This window comes from Dermochelys coriacea, chromosome 2, assembly GCF_009764565.3.
Source record: "Dermochelys coriacea isolate rDerCor1 chromosome 2, rDerCor1.pri.v4, whole genome shotgun sequence".
Taxonomy (NCBI): Eukaryota; Metazoa; Chordata; order Testudines; family Dermochelyidae; genus Dermochelys; species Dermochelys coriacea.
Window position 1 is genome coordinate 255,880,277 of NC_050069.1, and position 19,096 is coordinate 255,899,372.

The 19,096-nt window shown below is 41.9% G+C and overlaps 1 protein-coding gene across 27 annotated transcripts in view; it reads left to right on the forward strand.

Moving 5' to 3' along the window:
- The window catches only part of KMT2C (lysine methyltransferase 2C), a 356,354-nt gene that overhangs the window by 259,214 nt on the left and 78,044 nt on the right, over positions 1 to 19,096 (forward strand). For 16 of the 27 annotated variants that reach the window (XM_043509671.1, XM_043509670.1, XM_043509660.1 and 13 more), the window contains 7 exons: positions 204 to 385; positions 706 to 870; positions 1,472 to 1,581; positions 6,836 to 6,901; positions 8,866 to 9,084; positions 11,170 to 11,298; positions 14,464 to 14,583. In XM_043509671.1, the coding sequence (XP_043365606.1) occupies positions 204 to 385; positions 706 to 870; positions 1,472 to 1,581; positions 6,836 to 6,901; positions 8,866 to 9,084; positions 11,170 to 11,298; positions 14,464 to 14,583 (991 nt within the window). The remainder of the gene's footprint in view (positions 1 to 203; positions 386 to 705; positions 871 to 1,471; positions 1,582 to 6,835; positions 6,902 to 8,865; positions 9,085 to 11,169; positions 11,299 to 14,463; positions 14,584 to 19,096) is intronic. The other 11 variants (XM_043509676.1, XM_043509673.1, XM_043509664.1 and 8 more) reach the window with 3 other exon arrangements.

Genomic DNA, 19,096 nt, shown 5'->3' on the forward strand with positions numbered 1-19,096 from the left:
ATATAGCAGCTTTGCAAAGCTTGCTTCCCTTCCTGTGTTGCTACCAGTGATGCAGATAATCAGCACAGGTGCAGCATCTCTTTACACCTCTACCTAGCCAGATCAGCAGTGGATCCAATGTTGACTATATTGAAATAAATGTATACATTTAAAGCCTCTACAGTTGTTTGGGAATAAGTTGCACACTGCCTTCCTATCTGCAGATTACTAAGGTGGTGCTCAGTAAAGGATGGAGGTGCCTGGAGTGCACAGTGTGCGAAGCCTGCGGGAAAGCTACAGATCCAGGAAGACTGCTTCTCTGTGATGACTGTGACATCAGCTACCACACTTACTGCCTAGATCCCCCACTGCAGACAGTTCCCAAAGGAGGCTGGAAGTGCAAATGGTGTGTTTGGTTCTGGTGTCAGAAATGTTTACTGTTGTTCCTTTTTCATTTCACTGTATTTAAAACTAGTATTGAAATTTTTCAGCTAAATATTTCCAATGTCAGTTTAACCATAATTTCTCTTTTAATTCAAGTAATGTTTGAGGGCAAGCATATATTGAACAAAAATACCTTCCAGATTTCTTATTTGATCAGCCACAATTTAATGTGGAAATTATTGTCTTCCATTAATACTGTGTATTGTGCCAAGGATGCTGCAAGTGCAAACAATCTTACTTTGAACCCAAGACAATAAAGACATTCTTGTTTGTGTTTTGCAGGTGTGTTTGGTGCAGACACTGCGGAGCAACTTCTCCTGGTCTAAGAAGTGAATGGCAAAACAATTACACACAGTGTGCTCCTTGTGCAAGTTTATCTAACTGCCCAGTCTGCTTTCGCAACTATAGGGAAGAAGAGCTCATTCTTCAGTGTAGGCAGTGTGATAGGTAAGAGTTTCTAACATTTTGTGAAATTATTTTCTCTGAGTCACATTTTACGCTAATGATGTAACATGGTAAGGATGGGAGGAAGGGTTGTCTGTGGTGAAGCCAGCTGAAGTGGGACTCAGAATTTATTAATTCATTTTCCAGTTTTGCCACAGATTTCCTGTACAAGTCTGGGCAAATTACTAAATTTCTCTGTATCTTGGTTCGCTATCTTTAAAAGTGATATTTGCTTACCTCACAGGGTTGTTATGAGTATAAATCTATAAGTACTTGGCAGAGTATCATATAAATAGATAAGAACAAAATAGACCATCACATATACAGGCAAAGCAATGCTAAAAAGTGTCTGAACACAAATATAGTTTTCCTTCTTATTAAGCGTGATAGATAATGTAAGGGAGTGTTTACAGTATTTAAACACGTACAGGAAAAAGCATACATAGAGAACATGGATCATCATTGTTTCTTCCTAAAATAATAAAATTATATAAATATTTCCTTTACTTATTATTACCTCAAAAACCATATACTGATATTTGGGTCTCTTAAATGTTAGCCATTTCCTTTAAATTGTATTCCTCCTCCCCCATTTAATTTCTAGATGGATGCATGCAATCTGTCAGAATTTAAACACAGAAGAGGAAGTGGAAAGCATAGCTGATATTGGTTTTGACTGTACCATGTGTAGGCCGTACATACCACCAACAAACGGTAAGAGGACTTTTGAAACCAATGACTTAGCAGCTGTGCACAATGCAATACAGTAGGTTTGGGAATGTTTTTATGGTTCTGTGCTATGGTTGGTAAAGTCCTGGATCGCTGCAGAACAGAGACTTTCCAATTATTAGAGGCTAGTTCTTTAGCACCCCATAGTGACTGACTGTAGGAGTGCCATTGCCGCATCAGGAAAGATTTAGTAGATTGTCAGCGGTTGAGTTATGTGATATAGAGGGGGAATATGACCAGTTTGTTGAAGATGGGTTGGGTTAATACCCATAAACCCTATGTGAGCCGGAGATCTGTTTCAAATCATAGTGTTGGGAAGATGAAACATAGCTAAACTTCCCAGCTGTCAGCTGGGAAGAAAGAATTCCTATTCCTTAAAGATATTTGCACAAGAATCTCGGCTTCCAGTTCCAGACAGGACAAACCTCTCTGAACTTAACACTTTCAGGCCTTCTGAGGTAGCAGTAGTGGTATCCAGAGTGTACGGGTCCTTTTCTCTGTCTTAGACAATCACACACTGCTAATGCCACTATTTCCTCCCCCAGAACTTTGTAGCCAGTTCCTTCTTGACTACCATCAGTGAAAGAACTCTCTGCAGAAGTAGTAATCCAAATCACTTAACAGCTGCAGCCATGCTCTCTCCCTATTACAGTATTGCCAACCTGAAAAGATAAAAAATCATGAGTTGGACTCCCTTAAGAGATCAAAAGTCTTGAGTCCAATCCCACAAAATCATGAGACTGTTCCAAAAATAATGATTGGGGGAAAAAAAATGAATTGGGGTAGGGGGGTTGTCTGTCATTTGATTTTTGAACCCCTCCCCCCACCCATCCCCTGTGTGCGTGAGCAAGTGAGACAATATTGTCAAACTTTAATCTCTCGAGTTTATTGGGAAAATGATTTTGGTCTCTGCTGAAGGAGCTCTCACCTCCACGTCTGCCCATCCCAGCAATTCATTCTGCTCCCCTCAGTCCAGACTGTACCCCATCAGTTCAGCTCTCCTGCAGTCAATTCCCCATGTCCCCTGTCCCTCAGTTCTGCCCCCCCAGCAGCTAACCTCCCCCCACTTAGTTCTGCCCCCCCAGTTTCATTTGTGCTTTTACTGGGGTTCTTCAGCCTCTTTTCCGAGGCCTCGGGGGGCTGCAGTGGGTCCCCTACTTCCCCTTCTAGGCAGAGAAGGAGCAATTCCTTCCTAGGCTGGGTGTTGCAGGTGTGGGGGAGGAGCAGAGGTGCTCTCCTGTCGCTCACAGGTGATGGGGGAGGAGGGAGTGGAGCTGCCCTGGGCTCTTTACATCCTTCCTTCCCCCGCCGTCCTGTGAGAATGGTTTTGGGCTGCTGAGAGGATGGAGGAGAGCTCTGCCTGCAGCAACACTTATTGGTTATTCTGCCCCAAGAGGCTGGCAAGTGAGTCAGAGAACCAATCAGAGGGCTCATATTAGCTAGAGAGCTATAGCTTCACATCTTATCACAAGACTGGCTCCAGTCCCAGGCAGAATTGTATCATATGAAAAAATTGCACAAGTTGGCAACACTATTGTCTTATTACCCATTCTTTTATAGGACTGACTGATTTCTGCTGCTGATGGTTCTTCTCTTCCTTTGTTGTTCTCCTTGACCACACTGCAACCTTTGGCATTGTGGGAAACCATTCTGTCTTCTAGAACCATCCCATAGTTGTGCAAGTGTGTCTGCTTCTCTCCTGCCATGGTTCTCCTATATATTGAAACATTTATCATCTGTCCCTGGTGGTAGTGAAACTTCTGCCTGAGAGTTTGTCTTCACTGCTAAAAAAGCTGTGATTTTATTTCAGGATAACCATCACATGTGAGCTATCCCAAGGTAAAAACACAGTGAAGACAAGGCACATCAATTTTACCATGAGATAAACTTGTCAGGTTAGTCCTATATTTCCATCTGGAGTTGACCGCAGAAAGCGTACCTCACAGTAAAACTAAAGTGCCTTATCTTCACTATGTTTTTATCTTGGGGTCTCTCAAATGTGTTAGTTACCCCGAGGTAAAAAGTACAGGATTCTTTTAGCAGTAAAGATAAGCCCTAAGACTGCTCTTCTGGAAGGTTAAATTTGCAACCTTCTGCTTTGTTCAGTCTAAGGCTATGTCTATACTGCAGAGTTTTGTCAGCAAAAGGCAGCTTTTGGACACAAAAAATGGAGGTGCACACACTGCAATGCCACTTTTGGCAACAAAACTCTTCAGTTTTGGCAACAAAATAAAACCACCTTGACAAGAGGCATAAAGCTTTTTGTGGCAAACTTAAAGCGGCAAAGTGTCAGATGCTGCTGTTTGTTATATCGCCATAACTGGCCTCCCCCAGTATCCCACAATGCTCGCCGTGACCGCTTAGTTTACTGTTTTGAACTCAGCTGCCCTGCCGACATGCGCCCCTCTTCTTTCAGAGCTCCCGGAAGTTCTGACAGCTGAGTATGCAGCTCACCTCCAACAACAAAGAGCAAATCATTAACATGGAATGCTCCTGCTCTAGAACAAAGAGGCAGGCAGGCGGGGTGGATGTGTGTGTATGTGAGAGACTGCTATGCTGGCAGAGCCAGGAAGGGAGGCCGGGGCTGATGTCGGGTCTCCTCTTCCCCCTGCCTTCGGACTTGCTTCCCGCAGCTGTCTGAACGTAAAGACAGCATGCCGGCACACTCTCTCTTCCCCAACACACACTCTGTTTCTGGTTTCTCCCATACACGCACACGCTCCCTGTCTCACCATCTCTCCCCTCCTCCCTCCCACCCCCCCACACTTGAGTTGAAAAGCAGCTGACAATCTAGTGTGGTGCCCGTGGAATGATGGGACTGAGAAACCTGCATCATTCGATGCTGTACCTTCCCCATAAGGCATTGCAAACCCTTCCCAAAGCATCCTGCAGCCAGTTGCACAGTGGTACACTGTTCTCTGTGTCGATACAAGAGGTGCTAGTGTGGATGCGCTCTGCCAACACAAGGAGCATAAGCTGTATGTGCAATAGCAGTTTAATAAAGCGACATTGCTTTTGGCGACAAAACTCTGCTGTGTAGACATAGCCTAACTGCTCTCTTGGTCATCCATCTGTACTCTAAGCTTAATTACCTTTTTTCCACTGATACTCAACTCTACATATCTTTCACCATCCCTAAAGACTCCTCCCTGAACACCTTCTTTAGTTCTCCCCTTCGGCAAGAAGAATATCATTGAAGACAATTCCATTTCTGTCTCCATCCTCAATTCAGATCTGCCATTTCTCTCTATTATCTGTATTAATCTTCTTATCTCAGTTATCTGTAAATCTGTCTATTGCCACTGTCAAAACATAATTTGTTTGTGCAACTTCCTTGACTTCGTCTCTAGAGACTTCACCTTTGCCATCATTAACTGTTTGACTATTGCACCTCTTTCCTAATTGACCTCCACAAGCCCCAAGTCTCCACACTGCAGCGTACTTGCTTATCAGTGAAATATATCAAATCACCCCATCCTAAATCACCTCTATTGGTTTCCTGTTTACTTCTGTTCCAGTCAAAATTGCCCTTTTTGTTTTAAAACACTCTGTGGACTAGATCAATTGAGCTCATATGTGAAGTCTGACTCTGACATTCCCACTCCCCTCATTAGTACCTGCCTGCTTCTGTCCTTTCCTGTAGGCTCACTGGAGCTACTAGTGCCTTTCCTCCTGCAGCTTTCCTGTTTTCCCTCTATCTCATCACTTCAAAACCTATTTCCAAATTTCATCTTCAAATGTATCTTTTCTTCCTTACTTTTTCCTGTTCACTTCTGACTCTTGTGTATGTCACTTAATTTCTTCCACTGTTGTGGGATTGTTGATTGATTACTTTAAGTTATTAATCAAAGTGCTTAGCTAATTATTTTGTGATTTTTCACCATATAGCATTCTCAGATGGTCTGTAATTCTGGCATAATATAATTAAAGCTTGTATACATTACATTGACATAAAATAAAGTTGTGTTGCATAAGTGTATTATTCTGCGATAAAACCAAACTTTCACTGGTCTTAATTTTTTGAATATTTTCTATGAGGATTATTTTCTAGAGTCTAAATATTTTCCTTTTTATTAATCTGTTCTCTATTTTGATAAGAAAATTAAAAATAAAAAGCTGCTATTTCAGCAACTTGTATATAAACACATAAGCTGACTTCAAGATCTATAATTGTGTGTATGCGGAGATAGGTGGATTCTTGTGTAACTAAGTCCCAAATCAAATAGAGGCAACTACATTCTCCTCCACCTATTCCTTCTGCATGGCCTTCTAGGGTTGCCCCATGTAACATTTCATTCTGGAGGTCACAGAAAGCTAGATAACAGGAAAGGAGTGGTCATAATTGTTATATTAAAATAATATGGGGAAAAAGTACTTCCAAGTCCCTAAATAGTATCCCATAACTGTGGATCTCCTTGTTTGTTGTTTATACAACACCATAGGTGTGCATGGTGCTTTACAGTCCTTGGTCTGAGTTGCTGACAGTCTAAATCAGTCACAAGAGTGGACACTATCTCTGCCATACTTGGTAGATAGATGTTTCCCTCAACCCATTAGCATCACTTCCAGATTGAGTTTCTGCCAATTCACTTTTATTCATGTTCCTGTCTTGAAAAATGGTCTAACTGCTCCATCTGAGTTTTACAAGAGACCTAGAGTAGCATGTTCTCTGTATTAGAGCCTCACTTTCTCTCACAATAGCCTCACATACACATTGTACGATAAGACTGACAGGATAGAACCCTCCCACATGAGGGAGCTCTTGGGGACAATGAATGATTGCCCAGTGTAGTCCTCTGGGAATTCTTTGGAAGGAAAGGAATCACTGCTCTGTGATACCACCCAGCCCAGCCATAATGCACAATCAGGTTGGCAAACCTTGCTGTCACCAGCCAACTGCTTGACACTGTAAAAGATTTAGTATACTCACCTGCTCATTATCCATTAATAGAAGATCACAACCAATGTAGTCTCCCTACCATACTTGGGTCTGGGAAATCTGAGTGTTCCCGGTGACCCCAGAGTTGCTTGTTAGCCATCTTTTCAATGATGTTGGGAATGCAACCAGAGTAATCATTTTATTTTTAAGGTTCTAGGCACGTGTTGCCAATAATATAAAAGAGTATAAAAAAAAGTTTAAATGAAAATTAGTAGACATTTTTACCTTAAATCAATTCTGCACTATCCCAATAAATGAATTATTTGATTTTATTTCAATTCACTTAATTTTATTTTTCAGTAACTTCCTCAGACTGCTGTGACCCATCAATTGCATCTCAGATTGTTTCAAAAGTAAAAGAACTAGGTAATTTTTTAAAAAATGCTTAATATTTTGATTATCTAGAATAATTTTAGGTGATATTTTTATTTGGAACATTGAGATTGTTTTCTCTATGATTTTATCATAGATGCACCACTAAAAACCTTTTATCATTATAAAAGGTATAAGGTTTATTGTTTCCCTTGTCCTCCCTTCTCTAGATCTTCTATTATTTGTCACACCCAGTTTGTTACAATTATCTTAAATTAGGCACTGAGCCTGCAAAAATTTAAGCACGAGCTTAACTTGAAGCTCATGAATAAACAATAAATAATCCCACTGATAACAAGTAATCTCATTTTAATCATTGGGGCTATTCATGTGCTTTAAAATTAAGCATGTCCATAAGTGATTGAAGAATCAGGACTTTAGCTGTAAACTGCTTCGGGCTTCCTGTGTTTGTAAAGTGCCTAGTACAAGGTGGACCCAATCTTGACTGGGGCCTGTGGGTGCCACAGCAATTACTGTTGTTTGTATGTACTAGCACCTGGAGGTCTCAGTCAAGCCCCATTATGTTTGATGCTGTACTTGCATATAGTAAAAGTCGGTACCTATTACAAGGAATTTCCTGTCTTAAAAAGAGTTTGCAATCTATAAAAAAAAAAAATGATACAACAAAACTGTTGTATGATACAATGAATAAAAATGTTGCTGTAAATATTTGGGTTATTTCTTCACTAGAGAAATATCTTTTTAGAAATGATTATATGCACAAACCACTTGTAGATGTGCCCTTTTGGGATGTTGTGTAAGAAGACATTTTTGTTCATTTGTTTAAAAGGAGTGAATGTTACTGTTTGTCATATTGAAATATCTGTAAGAGCTATGTTATCCAGACGGTATTTAATTAGCCTCACTGGTGATTACCATTATTGTGCTGTTTGCCTTTGTATCACCCCTGAATGAAGGTTACCAAACTTGGATTCTGCTGATCGCCAGAGAAAATGAATTTGAGTCAAGGATCCCTGCCTACATTGAGAACTAGGGACTGTCAGCAAATGCTTATCACCACACCTTAATAGCCTTGTCACGTCAGTGGAGAGAGGTAGTCTCACAGGTCTCAAGAAACCTGGGTTCAATTCCTGGCTGAGAGTTTGTCTACAGTTGAAATGCTACAGTAGCACAACTGCAGTTGTACCACGGTAGTGCCTCAGTGAAGACACTACCTACACCGACAGGAGGGGTTCTTCCATTGGCGTAATTAATCCGCCTCCCTGATAAGTGATACCTAGGTCAACAGAATTCTTCTATCAACCTAGTGCTGTCTGCACTAGGGATTAGGTCTGTTTAATTACGGCACTTTTTTCACCCCCCACAAGCAACGTAGCTGGGTCGACCTAACTTTTTAGTGTAGACCAGGCCTCACCCACAGACTTCTTACCTGACTTTGGGGAAGTAACTTAATCTACCCTGATCTTCAGCTCCCCTTCTGCAAAATGGGGGATAATTCTTCCCTACCTCACAAGGGTTTTGTGAGGATAAAATCTGTTGACTGTCATGAGACATTCCAATACTACCATGCTTGAAGACCACATAAGTATCTAGATAGACAGTTTGGTAGAGAGGTAGCAGAGGCCAAAAATATAAGACTAGTCTAGTTAGATGAGTATGTCAGGGAGGAGTCCAGCTCTGGATACCTTTTGAAGACATCAGCTGTTGTAATGCAAACCTTCTTTTTAATGAGTTCTTGCAGTGTGTCATGTTGTGTTACTGTATTTGACGTTACACTGTAAATTATAAAGCTTTGTCTGTAATTTATAAGATTGTGTCAGGTACCTCTGTATTATTTATACTGATATCCTTCAAGTTCTAGTGCTTAGAATCTATCATGCTTTGACATTCATGTGAATGGTTAATACTTTAAAGAAGTGTTCAAATAATTCATCCAAGACTTGAGTCAAAGTATAAAGAGTTTTATATTCCTGTTATGATTCATGTAATTTATATAGACCCACCGAAGACATATACCCAAGATGGAGTCTGTTTGACAGAATTGGGGATGTCTCAGTTACAGAGCCTCACTGTTACAGTACCAAGAAGAAAACGGACAAAACCGAAGCTTAAATTGAAGATTATAAACCAGAACAGTGTAGCTGTGCTACAGACACCACCAGATATCCAATCAGAGCATTCCAGAGATGGAGAGATGGATGACAGTAGAGGTAATGGTCAGTATGTGGCATATTTTCAGTTTGATATTTGTTGCAATACATGCATATATTTGTACATGTGGCTGTATTTTAAATGTATTGTTTACTGCTCATATCGGTGCTTCTGTTTCACTCTAGTGCTAAATGGTTGAAATGGACTAACTGTGCAAAACATGATTCAGTGTTTGTAGCTGTCCATTTCAAGGAGATGGACCTTCCTATTACTTTTGTTCATGTTTCATCTATCCCATAGGCACTGACTCCGTGGGTGCTCTGGGGCTGGAGCACCCACGGGGAAAAATTAGTGGGTTCTCTGCACCCACTGGCATCCAAGCTCCCTTCACCCCCCGCCCCACCTCCTCCCCTGAGCACGCCATGTCCCCGCTCCTCCACCTAACTCACAGCACATCTCACTGTCAAATAGCTATTCAGCAGCGCTTAGGTCTTTTCAGGAGGGAGGGGGGAAGAGTGGGGACGCGGTGCACTCAGGAGGAGGTGGTGAAGAGGCAGGGCAGGGACAGGGACTTGGGGGAAGGGGATGGAATGGGGGCTGGAAGGGGGCGGGGACTTGGGGGAAGGGATGGAATGGGGGCAGGGCAAAGGGGTGCAGGGCCGGGGGGGCGGTTGAGCACCCACCGGGAACAGTGGAAGTTGGCACCTATGAACTATCCCATACAGAAACCATGTCTTTAAGGCTAACAGCAGGGGCAGCACAGAAGGTCTGGCTGCCCTTCCATAGAACACCAGGACTACAACTGAAAATTTTGCACACTATGGGGAGGACACAGCACACTCTGGGACTTTCAGACCCAGAGCAAATGCTGTTAGAAAGTTGTAGCCCCAGGGCTTAACAAAGAGACATCCAGACTTCCTGGCTTCTTTCAAATGTGATGCTCAAAAGTAAGGGTGAGTTGGCATAAGAGGGTACTCAGGGATAGTTGAATTTCTTGATGGGGGGGTCTCAACTCATCCTTCTCTAGATACAAATAGGATCTGAGGAGGGCATGGAATTGCTATTTCTGACAGAGTAGTAGTTGTTGACCCCAGTCGAAAGCAACACATTCTTTTACTTCCCTGGCCAAGTGAGCTTTTGTTTGACTCCATAATCCCAGATAGGACAGAAATTGGATTGGAAAATGGATTGCATAGTTGATTTTGTATCTGGTTTAAGTGGAGTTCACTCTACATCCTGATAACTGTATTGTGGACTGTCATGTTAATCTTAAACCTGAGGAAAGGGTTACTAAATACAGGTGTGAAAGTCAGGAAATAAATTACACAAGTGTCTATTAAAAGTGGAATGCAGACACCCCACCTCACCACACTCTGAAATGCTTTCTGTTTATGCAACATTGTCTTGCAGTTAATCAGATTAAATGTCATAAGAGGCTTTTTGTAGATATAGAGAGTTCTTGAGAGAGAGTGATTTAACTGTAGTATGGTGTCATGTTAAGTTGTTGATATAAGTAGCATGGCAGTTGTTTGATTGGCATATTTTTAATCGTGATCTGTTGTTGGCTGGAAGAAATGTGTATTTCTGGATGACAATTCTGCTTTTCTGGCGCAGTGGAACTTTCTAACATTAGAGTAAAACTTGTCTGTGTGGGAGACAGAGCTTTCTCAGGGACAGACCCAAGACCGTGGAATGAACTCTCAAAAAACTGAGGACCATCCCAAACCTCCCCACCTTCTGCTCCAAGTGGAAGGCTCACTCTTTTGACCTGCCTTCTCTACAGAAACAGAAAGCAATGTGTACATTTAACAAACAAACAAGAAAAACAACTCAAAATAGAACCCTACCTAAACAAAACACTACATTGCACGCATAATTACCCCTTTAGGAAGAAGATGAAAAAGAAAACAAACTGAATACGACAGATCCTACAGATATGAGGAAAGTATAAGAAACTCAATAGAGTAGAGCTATGCAGAATCACAGATTCATGTAGATGGAACATTTTACCACTATACACGCCCTTGCATTTTCAGTTTATCACAAGGAAAATCTAACTCCCTTAGATGTTTTTGAAAATCCCACTCTATATAGGCTAAGCATTTTCCTCCTCCTTTTTGGTTTAGTTTATAATTCTGTCTTTTCTCCAGAAGGTGATCTTATGGACTGTGATGGAAAATCAGATTCCAGCCCAGAACGAGAAATTGTGGATGATGATTCTAAGGTGACAGAAGGAGCTGATGGGGTCAAAAAGAGAAAGAGAAAGCCATACAGACCTGGTAGGGTACATAATGTAGAGCATTTTGTATCAATTTGTTTGTCACATTTAATTTTTCTACTATGTAAATATTCTATTAATTTAGAAATAGGAAGACTAAACAGCATGTTTAGGAGGAAAGGCTTCTTTGGGTGGTTCATCCCTCATTGTGCAATGTAGTAGTTTCTTCTATTATGGTTAAAAGTAATTTACTGTCTGATTATCCAGGTATGCTTTCTCAGGTTGCTGCACAGCAACAGTCCTGCCCTTTTGCTGTAAGTACTGGTTCACAATTCAGATTTACAGCCAATTATGGATTATTTAACTTGAGAAAAGAAAGCACTGTGCTTTTCTAATTGGATATATACGTTGCAGGTAAACATAAATATATTGTATAAAAATGTGTATCTATGGCTCAGTGAAGTATGCGTGTGAGGCTTTTTGCTTCTTTAAAGAGAATACTTTTGTAGGTATCTACTACCTGTTTTCTGAAGTGTGTGATAAGTAGGGCCCTACCAAATTCTCGGCCGTGAAAAACGCATCACGAACCATGAAATGAAATGGTGTCTGGTCTCCCCCATGAAATGTGGGGGTTTTTGTACTTTTTTGTGTACTTTTACTCTATACTATACTAGAGGGTGAAAGTATACAAAAGTCAATAGTGTTTCTCAAACTGGGGTCCTGACCCAAAGAAGACTGTAAGGCTATGGTAGTGGGGGGTCATGATATTGCCACTCTTACCTCTGCACTGCATTCAGAACTGGGCAGCTGGAGAGTGGGCACCCTGCTCTGAAGGCAGCACACCGCCAGCAGCAGCACAGAGGTAAAGGTGGCATGGTGTGGTGTACTTCTGCGCTGCTGCTAGTGGCGACGCTGCCTTCAGAGCTGGGTACCTGGACAGCTGCTGTCCAGCTGCCCAACTCTGAAGGCAGCACAGAAGAGTGGTAATGCTGCGACCTCCCTACAATAGCCTTGTGACCCCCGCTTGGGTTGGGACCCCCAGTTTGAGAAGTGCTGACTTATGGGCTTTATATGTGTATATTTTGCTGTTTTTAAATACATATTAATGCTTTGTTACAACACGGTAAAATTTAAGATTTAAATATCTGAAACCATGAAATTCAAGATTTTTTAAATGTTATGACCATGAAATTTACAAAAATGGACTGTGAATTTGGTAGGGCCGTAGATTCATAGATATTAAGGTCAGAAGGGACCATTATGATCATCTAGTCTGACGTCCTGCACAATGCAGGTGACAGAATCTCACCCACTCACTCCTGCGATAAACCTCTCACCTATGTCTGAGCTATTGAAGTCCTCAAATCATGGTTTAAATACTTCAAGGAGCAGAGAATCCTCCCTCAAGTGACCCATGCTACAGAGGAAGGAGAAAAACCTCCAGGGCCTCTTCCAATCTGCCCTGGAGGAATATCCCTTCCCAACCCCTGAGCATATGGACAAGATTCACCAGCCAGATACCCAGGAAAGAATTATCTGTAGTAACTCAGATCCCACCCCATCTAACATCCCATCACAGGCCAGTGGGCCTATTTACCATAAATATTTAAAGATCAATTAATTACCAAAATCCTATTATCCCATCATACCATCTCCTCCATAAACTTATCGAGTTTAATCTTAAAGCCAGATAGGTCTTTTGCCCCCACTGCTTCCCTTGGAAGGCTATTCCAAAACTTCACCCTAGTGATAAGGGTAAGTTTTTCATACTGTCTGAAGATGATTCAGACTCTTATGGAATTCAGTTGTTGAGTGAATCAATTACCTTGCATTTATTGATAGTCTTTGTAGTTACAAATACTGATTGGACAATTGGAGCAAAAATATTTCCCTGAAGTTTTAAATAAGGGTGGGGTACGGGACGGGATGGAAACAGCATGTTGAGAGCTCTTTTTGTTTAGAATATCACCAGGTTCAATCATCACTGGGATTTTCAGTCTCTTAACATCTAATTTTTAAGTTCTTGACCATATTGACTTCATAGGCGCCAACTCCGTGGATGCTCCGGGGCTGGAGCACCCACAGGGAAAAATTAGTGGATGCTCTGCACCCACTGGCAGCCAAGCTCCTCTCCCTACTATCTCTCCTCCTCCTCCTACCCCCCCCACCCTCCTCTTCTCCACCTACCTCCCAGCGTTTCCCGCCCAGGCGCCGACAAATTGGCAGCGTTAGCACACTCTGGGGGCGGGGGGGGGGAGCAGGAACGTGGTGCGCTCAGGGGAAGAGGCAGGGCTGGGGCAGGGATTGGGGGAAGGGGTTGGAATAGGGGCAGGAAGGGGGCGGAATTGGGGCAGGGCCTTTGGGGAAGAGGCAGAGCAGGAGTGGGGCCGGGGGCAGAGTGGGGTTTGAGCACCCACGGTAAGGAGGGGAAATCAGCACCGGTGATTGACTTTACAAATTGCATCCTTATGATAACACAGACTTTTGGCTACAGTAAGGGTTCCATGCTGAGACAATTGTGCTATCAGAGGTAACTCAGCCAGTGGCCCCCCTTACTCTAGAGCTAATTTGAACACAGCAGTTTTATGGTTGTCTGAGGGACACTGCACACAGGATGGATTACTTTGCCCAACTGACACAGTTCTTCAAAACCACCTAGACAAGAACCCCAAATACACATTACCCCTCATTGCAGCACACATCCCTCATTTTGCCATCCACACAAATCTTCTAACACATCACAAGTCTCACGCAAATCAGCACAGACCTCCCACCACAAAACAACCCTCACATAAATCAACACAACTCTCCCAGCATAACACACACATTCACCAACCCTCACTTATACTTACCCGAAAAACATAGCTACATGTCATCACCAGTACCAATATAAATGTGCTTATATTGGTGTAACTTATGTTACATAAGCCATATGGGAAAGAGAATAATCCATACCAGTAAAAGACACATTTTATACCAATTTAACAGTGTCCACACTAAGGAGTTGTACTAGTATATCAATAAAAAATTGACATCCATAACCAATGTAGTTATACCCATACAAACTGTGTGTGTAGACCAGGCCTTAAGGAAAATATTTCTGTGTTTTGAAGAAGTCCTTGTATGTGGGCAACCAAAAAAATGTCCTCATGGCTTTTTCTTTGTTTCCATTTTTATCTGGGAATGTAATCTGCATCTGCTTGTTGTATTTTTTTTTCTTTGATAGGTATTGGAGGATTCATGGTACGCCAGAGAAGTCGTACAGGGCAGGGTAAAACTAAGAGATCTCTCTCCAGGAAAGATTCTTCCGGCTCTGTTTCTGAGCAGTTGCCTAGCAGAGAAGATGGTATGTACTAACATTTATTTGTTTGTAAATTATTGCCAATGCTTAATTTAGAAAAATGATGGAACTAGTTTTTTATCTGCTGCTGTCAGGAGATTATTGCAGAGGAAAAATGGTTACATGATTAATGTTGTCGCCTCATTTTATGAATTTGGCTGCTATACTAATTCATTTGTATTTACAGCTATGTCTAAAATTCACAAAGAGACAGAACTAGAAATGTCCTGAAACACTAATAAAATGTTTCAGGTTACTAAGACACAGCTAAGAGAAACAGTGTGCTCTAGTAGAGTGGGCACTGTACTGCGACTCAGGAGACCTAGGTTCCATTCCCAGCTCAGCTACTGACCTACTCTTATAGCTTGCACCCCCTATTTACAAATGGTTCCATTTGTTTGTATAACATTTGTATTACATGTAAGGGTATGTCTACATTTAAAACACTGCGGTGGAGCAGCTGCGCTGCTGTAGTACTTCCGTGTAGATGCTACCTACCAACAATAGGAAGGCTTCTCCCATTGGCATTGGTAATCCACCTCTTCCATCAACCTAGCACTGGTCTGCCCCAGGGGTTAGGTCGGAATAGCTTCGTCGCTCAGGGGTGTGGATTTTTCACACCCCTAAGCAATATAGCTATACCATGAGTGTCTGCTTTGTAAATATTCTTTTAGTTTGGAATAGGATGTCTGCTTAGCCTGTTGTGAAAAACTTCCTTTGCCTGTTCCTTACATACTGTAGCATATGGGCCCCTCTTTTATAACCTTCAGACATTGCTTTAACACCTGACAAGGTGTTAACTGCATTCACATGGCACTTCTGTAGTTTGATAGGTCATTTTTTCACACCTTAGCAGCAGGGCCTGACAAAGGGCACTCAGCACCTGGCTAATCAAAAAAACTGATTATATATGGGAATAAATGAGGCCCTAAAACAATAAGTGTGTGTGGAAGGGGGTTAATTATCCTAGTTTTATTCATTTAACAGTTGCATCAGTCATTGATATGTTTATAAGAAAGTATGGTATTTGCATCTGTTTGAATATCATAAACACTTTTCCAGATCCCTTCTGTGGTTGAGATACCTTCTTTTCTGAGGGTGGATTTTATGGACTGTAGTACTTGAGTAACTGTTCACTAATGTGAGAAAAGGCTGTATAATCTAGCCCAATAATTCTCACCTAGGGGTACACAGAGGTGTTCCAAGAGCTTAATCAACTCATCTAGATATTTGCTTAGTTTTACAACAGGCTACATAAAAAGCACTAGTGAAGTCAGTACAAACTAAAATTTAACAGAGACAATGACTTGTTTATACTGCTCTGTATACTAGACACTGAAATGTAAGTACAATATTTATATTCCAGTTAATTTATTTTATAATTATACGGTAAAAAAGAGGAGGTAAGCAATTTTTCAATAATAGTGTGCTGTGACACTTTTTTGTATTTTTATGTCTGATTTTGTAAAGCAAGTAGTTTTAAAGTGAGGTGAAACTTGACAGATCGGATTCCTGGAAGGCGTACAGTAGTCTGGAAAGGTTACGAACCACTGACCATTAAGTTTTAAACCTTATATAATATAGCCCTTGAACTGAAGTCAGTGTGACTGCTTGTGGAGCACAGGTGCTAAACTCTTAGAAACTGATTATTAGAACTTGATCCTCAGGGCTTGTCTACATTGGCACTTTACAGCGCTATAACTTTCTCGCTGAGGAGTGTGAAAAAAGGAGGTTGTGGAAACTCCTTCACTGGAGGTTTTCAAAGGGAGGCTGGATAGGCACCTGTCTTGAATGATTTAGACGCAGCAAATCCTGCATCTTGTCAGGGGAGTAGACTTAGATGACCTCTGCGGTCCCTCCTAACCCTATGATTGTAAGTTATGCATATCTAATAATGACAGGGGTGGGGGTCTATGTGTGTGATGCACATTTACTTGTTAGGAAAAATCAGTTTTGGAATACTGAGACAGATCCTCAGCTAGTTTAAATCAGCATAGCTTAATTAAAGTCAATGGTGTCATGCAGGTTTATACCAGCTGAGAGTCTGGCCCTTAGGGCAGGTCTACACTACCAACTTGCATTGGCACAGCTGCAGGGCTCCTGATGAAGAAGCTCTAAGCTGACGGGAGAGAGCTCTCCATGAGAGGCAGTAGCTATGTCAGCGGGAGAGCTTCTCCAGACGACGTAGTGCTGCCTACACAGGGGACCTAAGGTCGGTATAAGTACGTTGCTCAGGGGTGTGGATTTTTTACACTCTTGAACAACGTAATTATACCTAAGTAAGCATGTAGTGCAGACCTGGCCTTAGTCTCCAATGTTGATCTCCTGGCTTATCATTTGGTGCCCTCTCCTATTTCATTCCCTCTTGTGTGCTGGCAGCAAAAACACACAGAAGCAATTTTGAGATCAGGGTATTAGTACATTTCAGTCTATTCAGAGTAAGCAGAACAGCACAGGGCATGGACAGTTAAACAAGAACAGAAAAGGAGAGAAAGAGAAAATACAAAGAGGTAGAGACCATACAAAAACACGGAGAAACAATTCAATGTCAGAGGAATATAAGACAGAGGAAGATAAAAATCCATAGCAGTGGAAGAGATGAAAGGGAGAGAAGCAGAATAATTCAGGCAGTACAGAATTGGGGAACCATGCAGGATTTAGACAACTAAACTGCAGAGAAATAGCATAAAAACAGCACTGATGTTAGCGAGACTATACGAATGGAAGAGAAGGTCACAGGGGATTGACAGAATAACTTCTGGTCACTTCCTGGGCTGTTAAGCTCACTCGTAGGATAGATTCTTCTTACTGCCTTCCGAGACCTTCTCTCTCATGTCATTATCTTAAGAGTTCAAAATTTGTCATAAAATCTATAAACCATGACTGTACAACACTAAGACATAACTACAGGATTTGACTGTAGCGGTTTTGTTAGCAGTGTATCTACAGTACAATATAACACATTTTATTATATAACAATGTAGTTGGTTTAGTGATTTTCCTAAGTAACTTCCTGCAATTAGGCTGGGCACTTTACAAGTGCAAAACATTATTTTTTAAAAGTATTTCAATTAGTTGTAGTGACTTTACTTCTTTGTCTAAATAAACAATCCAGTGGGAGAGTTGTTATTCTGCAATGTTTTGCAGAAAAATCTTTGTTGCCTCTTTGGAATACAATAGCTGAATTATTCAGAAAATATTTTGATTGCTTCAAGGTCCTCTGTGTGTTTTTAGTAGAGACTTCAGCACAGAGCTACGAAGGTATTCAAAAAATAAATTAAGTGGCATAGATTACAGGGAAAAGCCTGCCCTAGAGATAAGAGGCAAGAGAACAGGTGCTTCAGAATAACAGGTAGGTAAATTATCTGGACCTGATTCCACAGATTTCACCACAGAATTCTGGAACAGTTAGCAGAGAAAGGAAGCATTAGTACACTTTATTCCCAACAAATTGTGGAAGCACACTAATGGGAGTTAAACGCACATCAAGGAGAGGATAAACTCCTTAGGGGAATGGAGTACAACTACTTCTGTTCTTGTGCAGGAGGCTGGTCAAAGCCTGTGGCTGGCCCATGCCAGCCAACTCAGAATCACGGGGCTTGGACTATGGGGTTTTTCATTGCCGGGTAAACTTCCAAGGTCGGGCTGGAGCCCTGGCTCTAGGACTCTCCCACCCCACAGGGTCCTACCCGGAAGTCTATGCAGCAATGAAACAGCCCAAGGCCCGTGAGCCCCAGTCATCTGTACAGGCCAGGCCTGGTTTTTTGTTTTTGTTTTTGTTTTTTGCTGTGTAGAAATAACCGAAGAGGTTTTAGGAAGTTTCTGCTTTTTCTAAGATCTATGAACTGTAATGTATGGTTATGGTCAGAAAAGTGACTGTGTAAAAGTGGCACCTCCTCTTGCAATGGACCTGTTCCCTGCATGCATTCCAGGTCAGCGCTGCTTGATTTCTTACTGTTACCATTGCCAAATTAGCACAACTAGGAGAGCTGAGGTGGATACTTTTCTGGCTTATGAATCATTTGGTAGGTCTACACTTACGGTGGCGTATAGAGTGCAGACTCTGCATGCCCAGCCAGCCTGCATATAAATAGCAGTATAGAAAGTGAGGCACTGCTTAGGGAAGTAGACTAGAGTGCCCTACATGCCTGAACTCCAGAATGTGTAGCCTGCATGGCTGTCTACATGCCCAAGCAATAACTCTCCCCATCTACGCTGCTATTTTTAGCAGTATAGACTCCTGCTGCCTCCCAGCTGCTGGAGCCTTTCTGCGCCACAGTGAAAAACTCTGGCAAGTAAGAAAGGCTCTGGCAAGGGGGAAGCAGTGAGGAAAGGATCCCCGGAGCCAAAGCCCACAGCCTCCTCCCTGCCAGAGCCTTTCACTGCCCCATGTAGCTACACACCACAGTGAGTGTGGATGCAGCATGTAGCTATATGCACCCTACCCCCCACCACAAGTGTAGGAAGATGATTAACAGAATTGTCACTTCTCAGCTTTATTTAATTATGTTTCATTTTG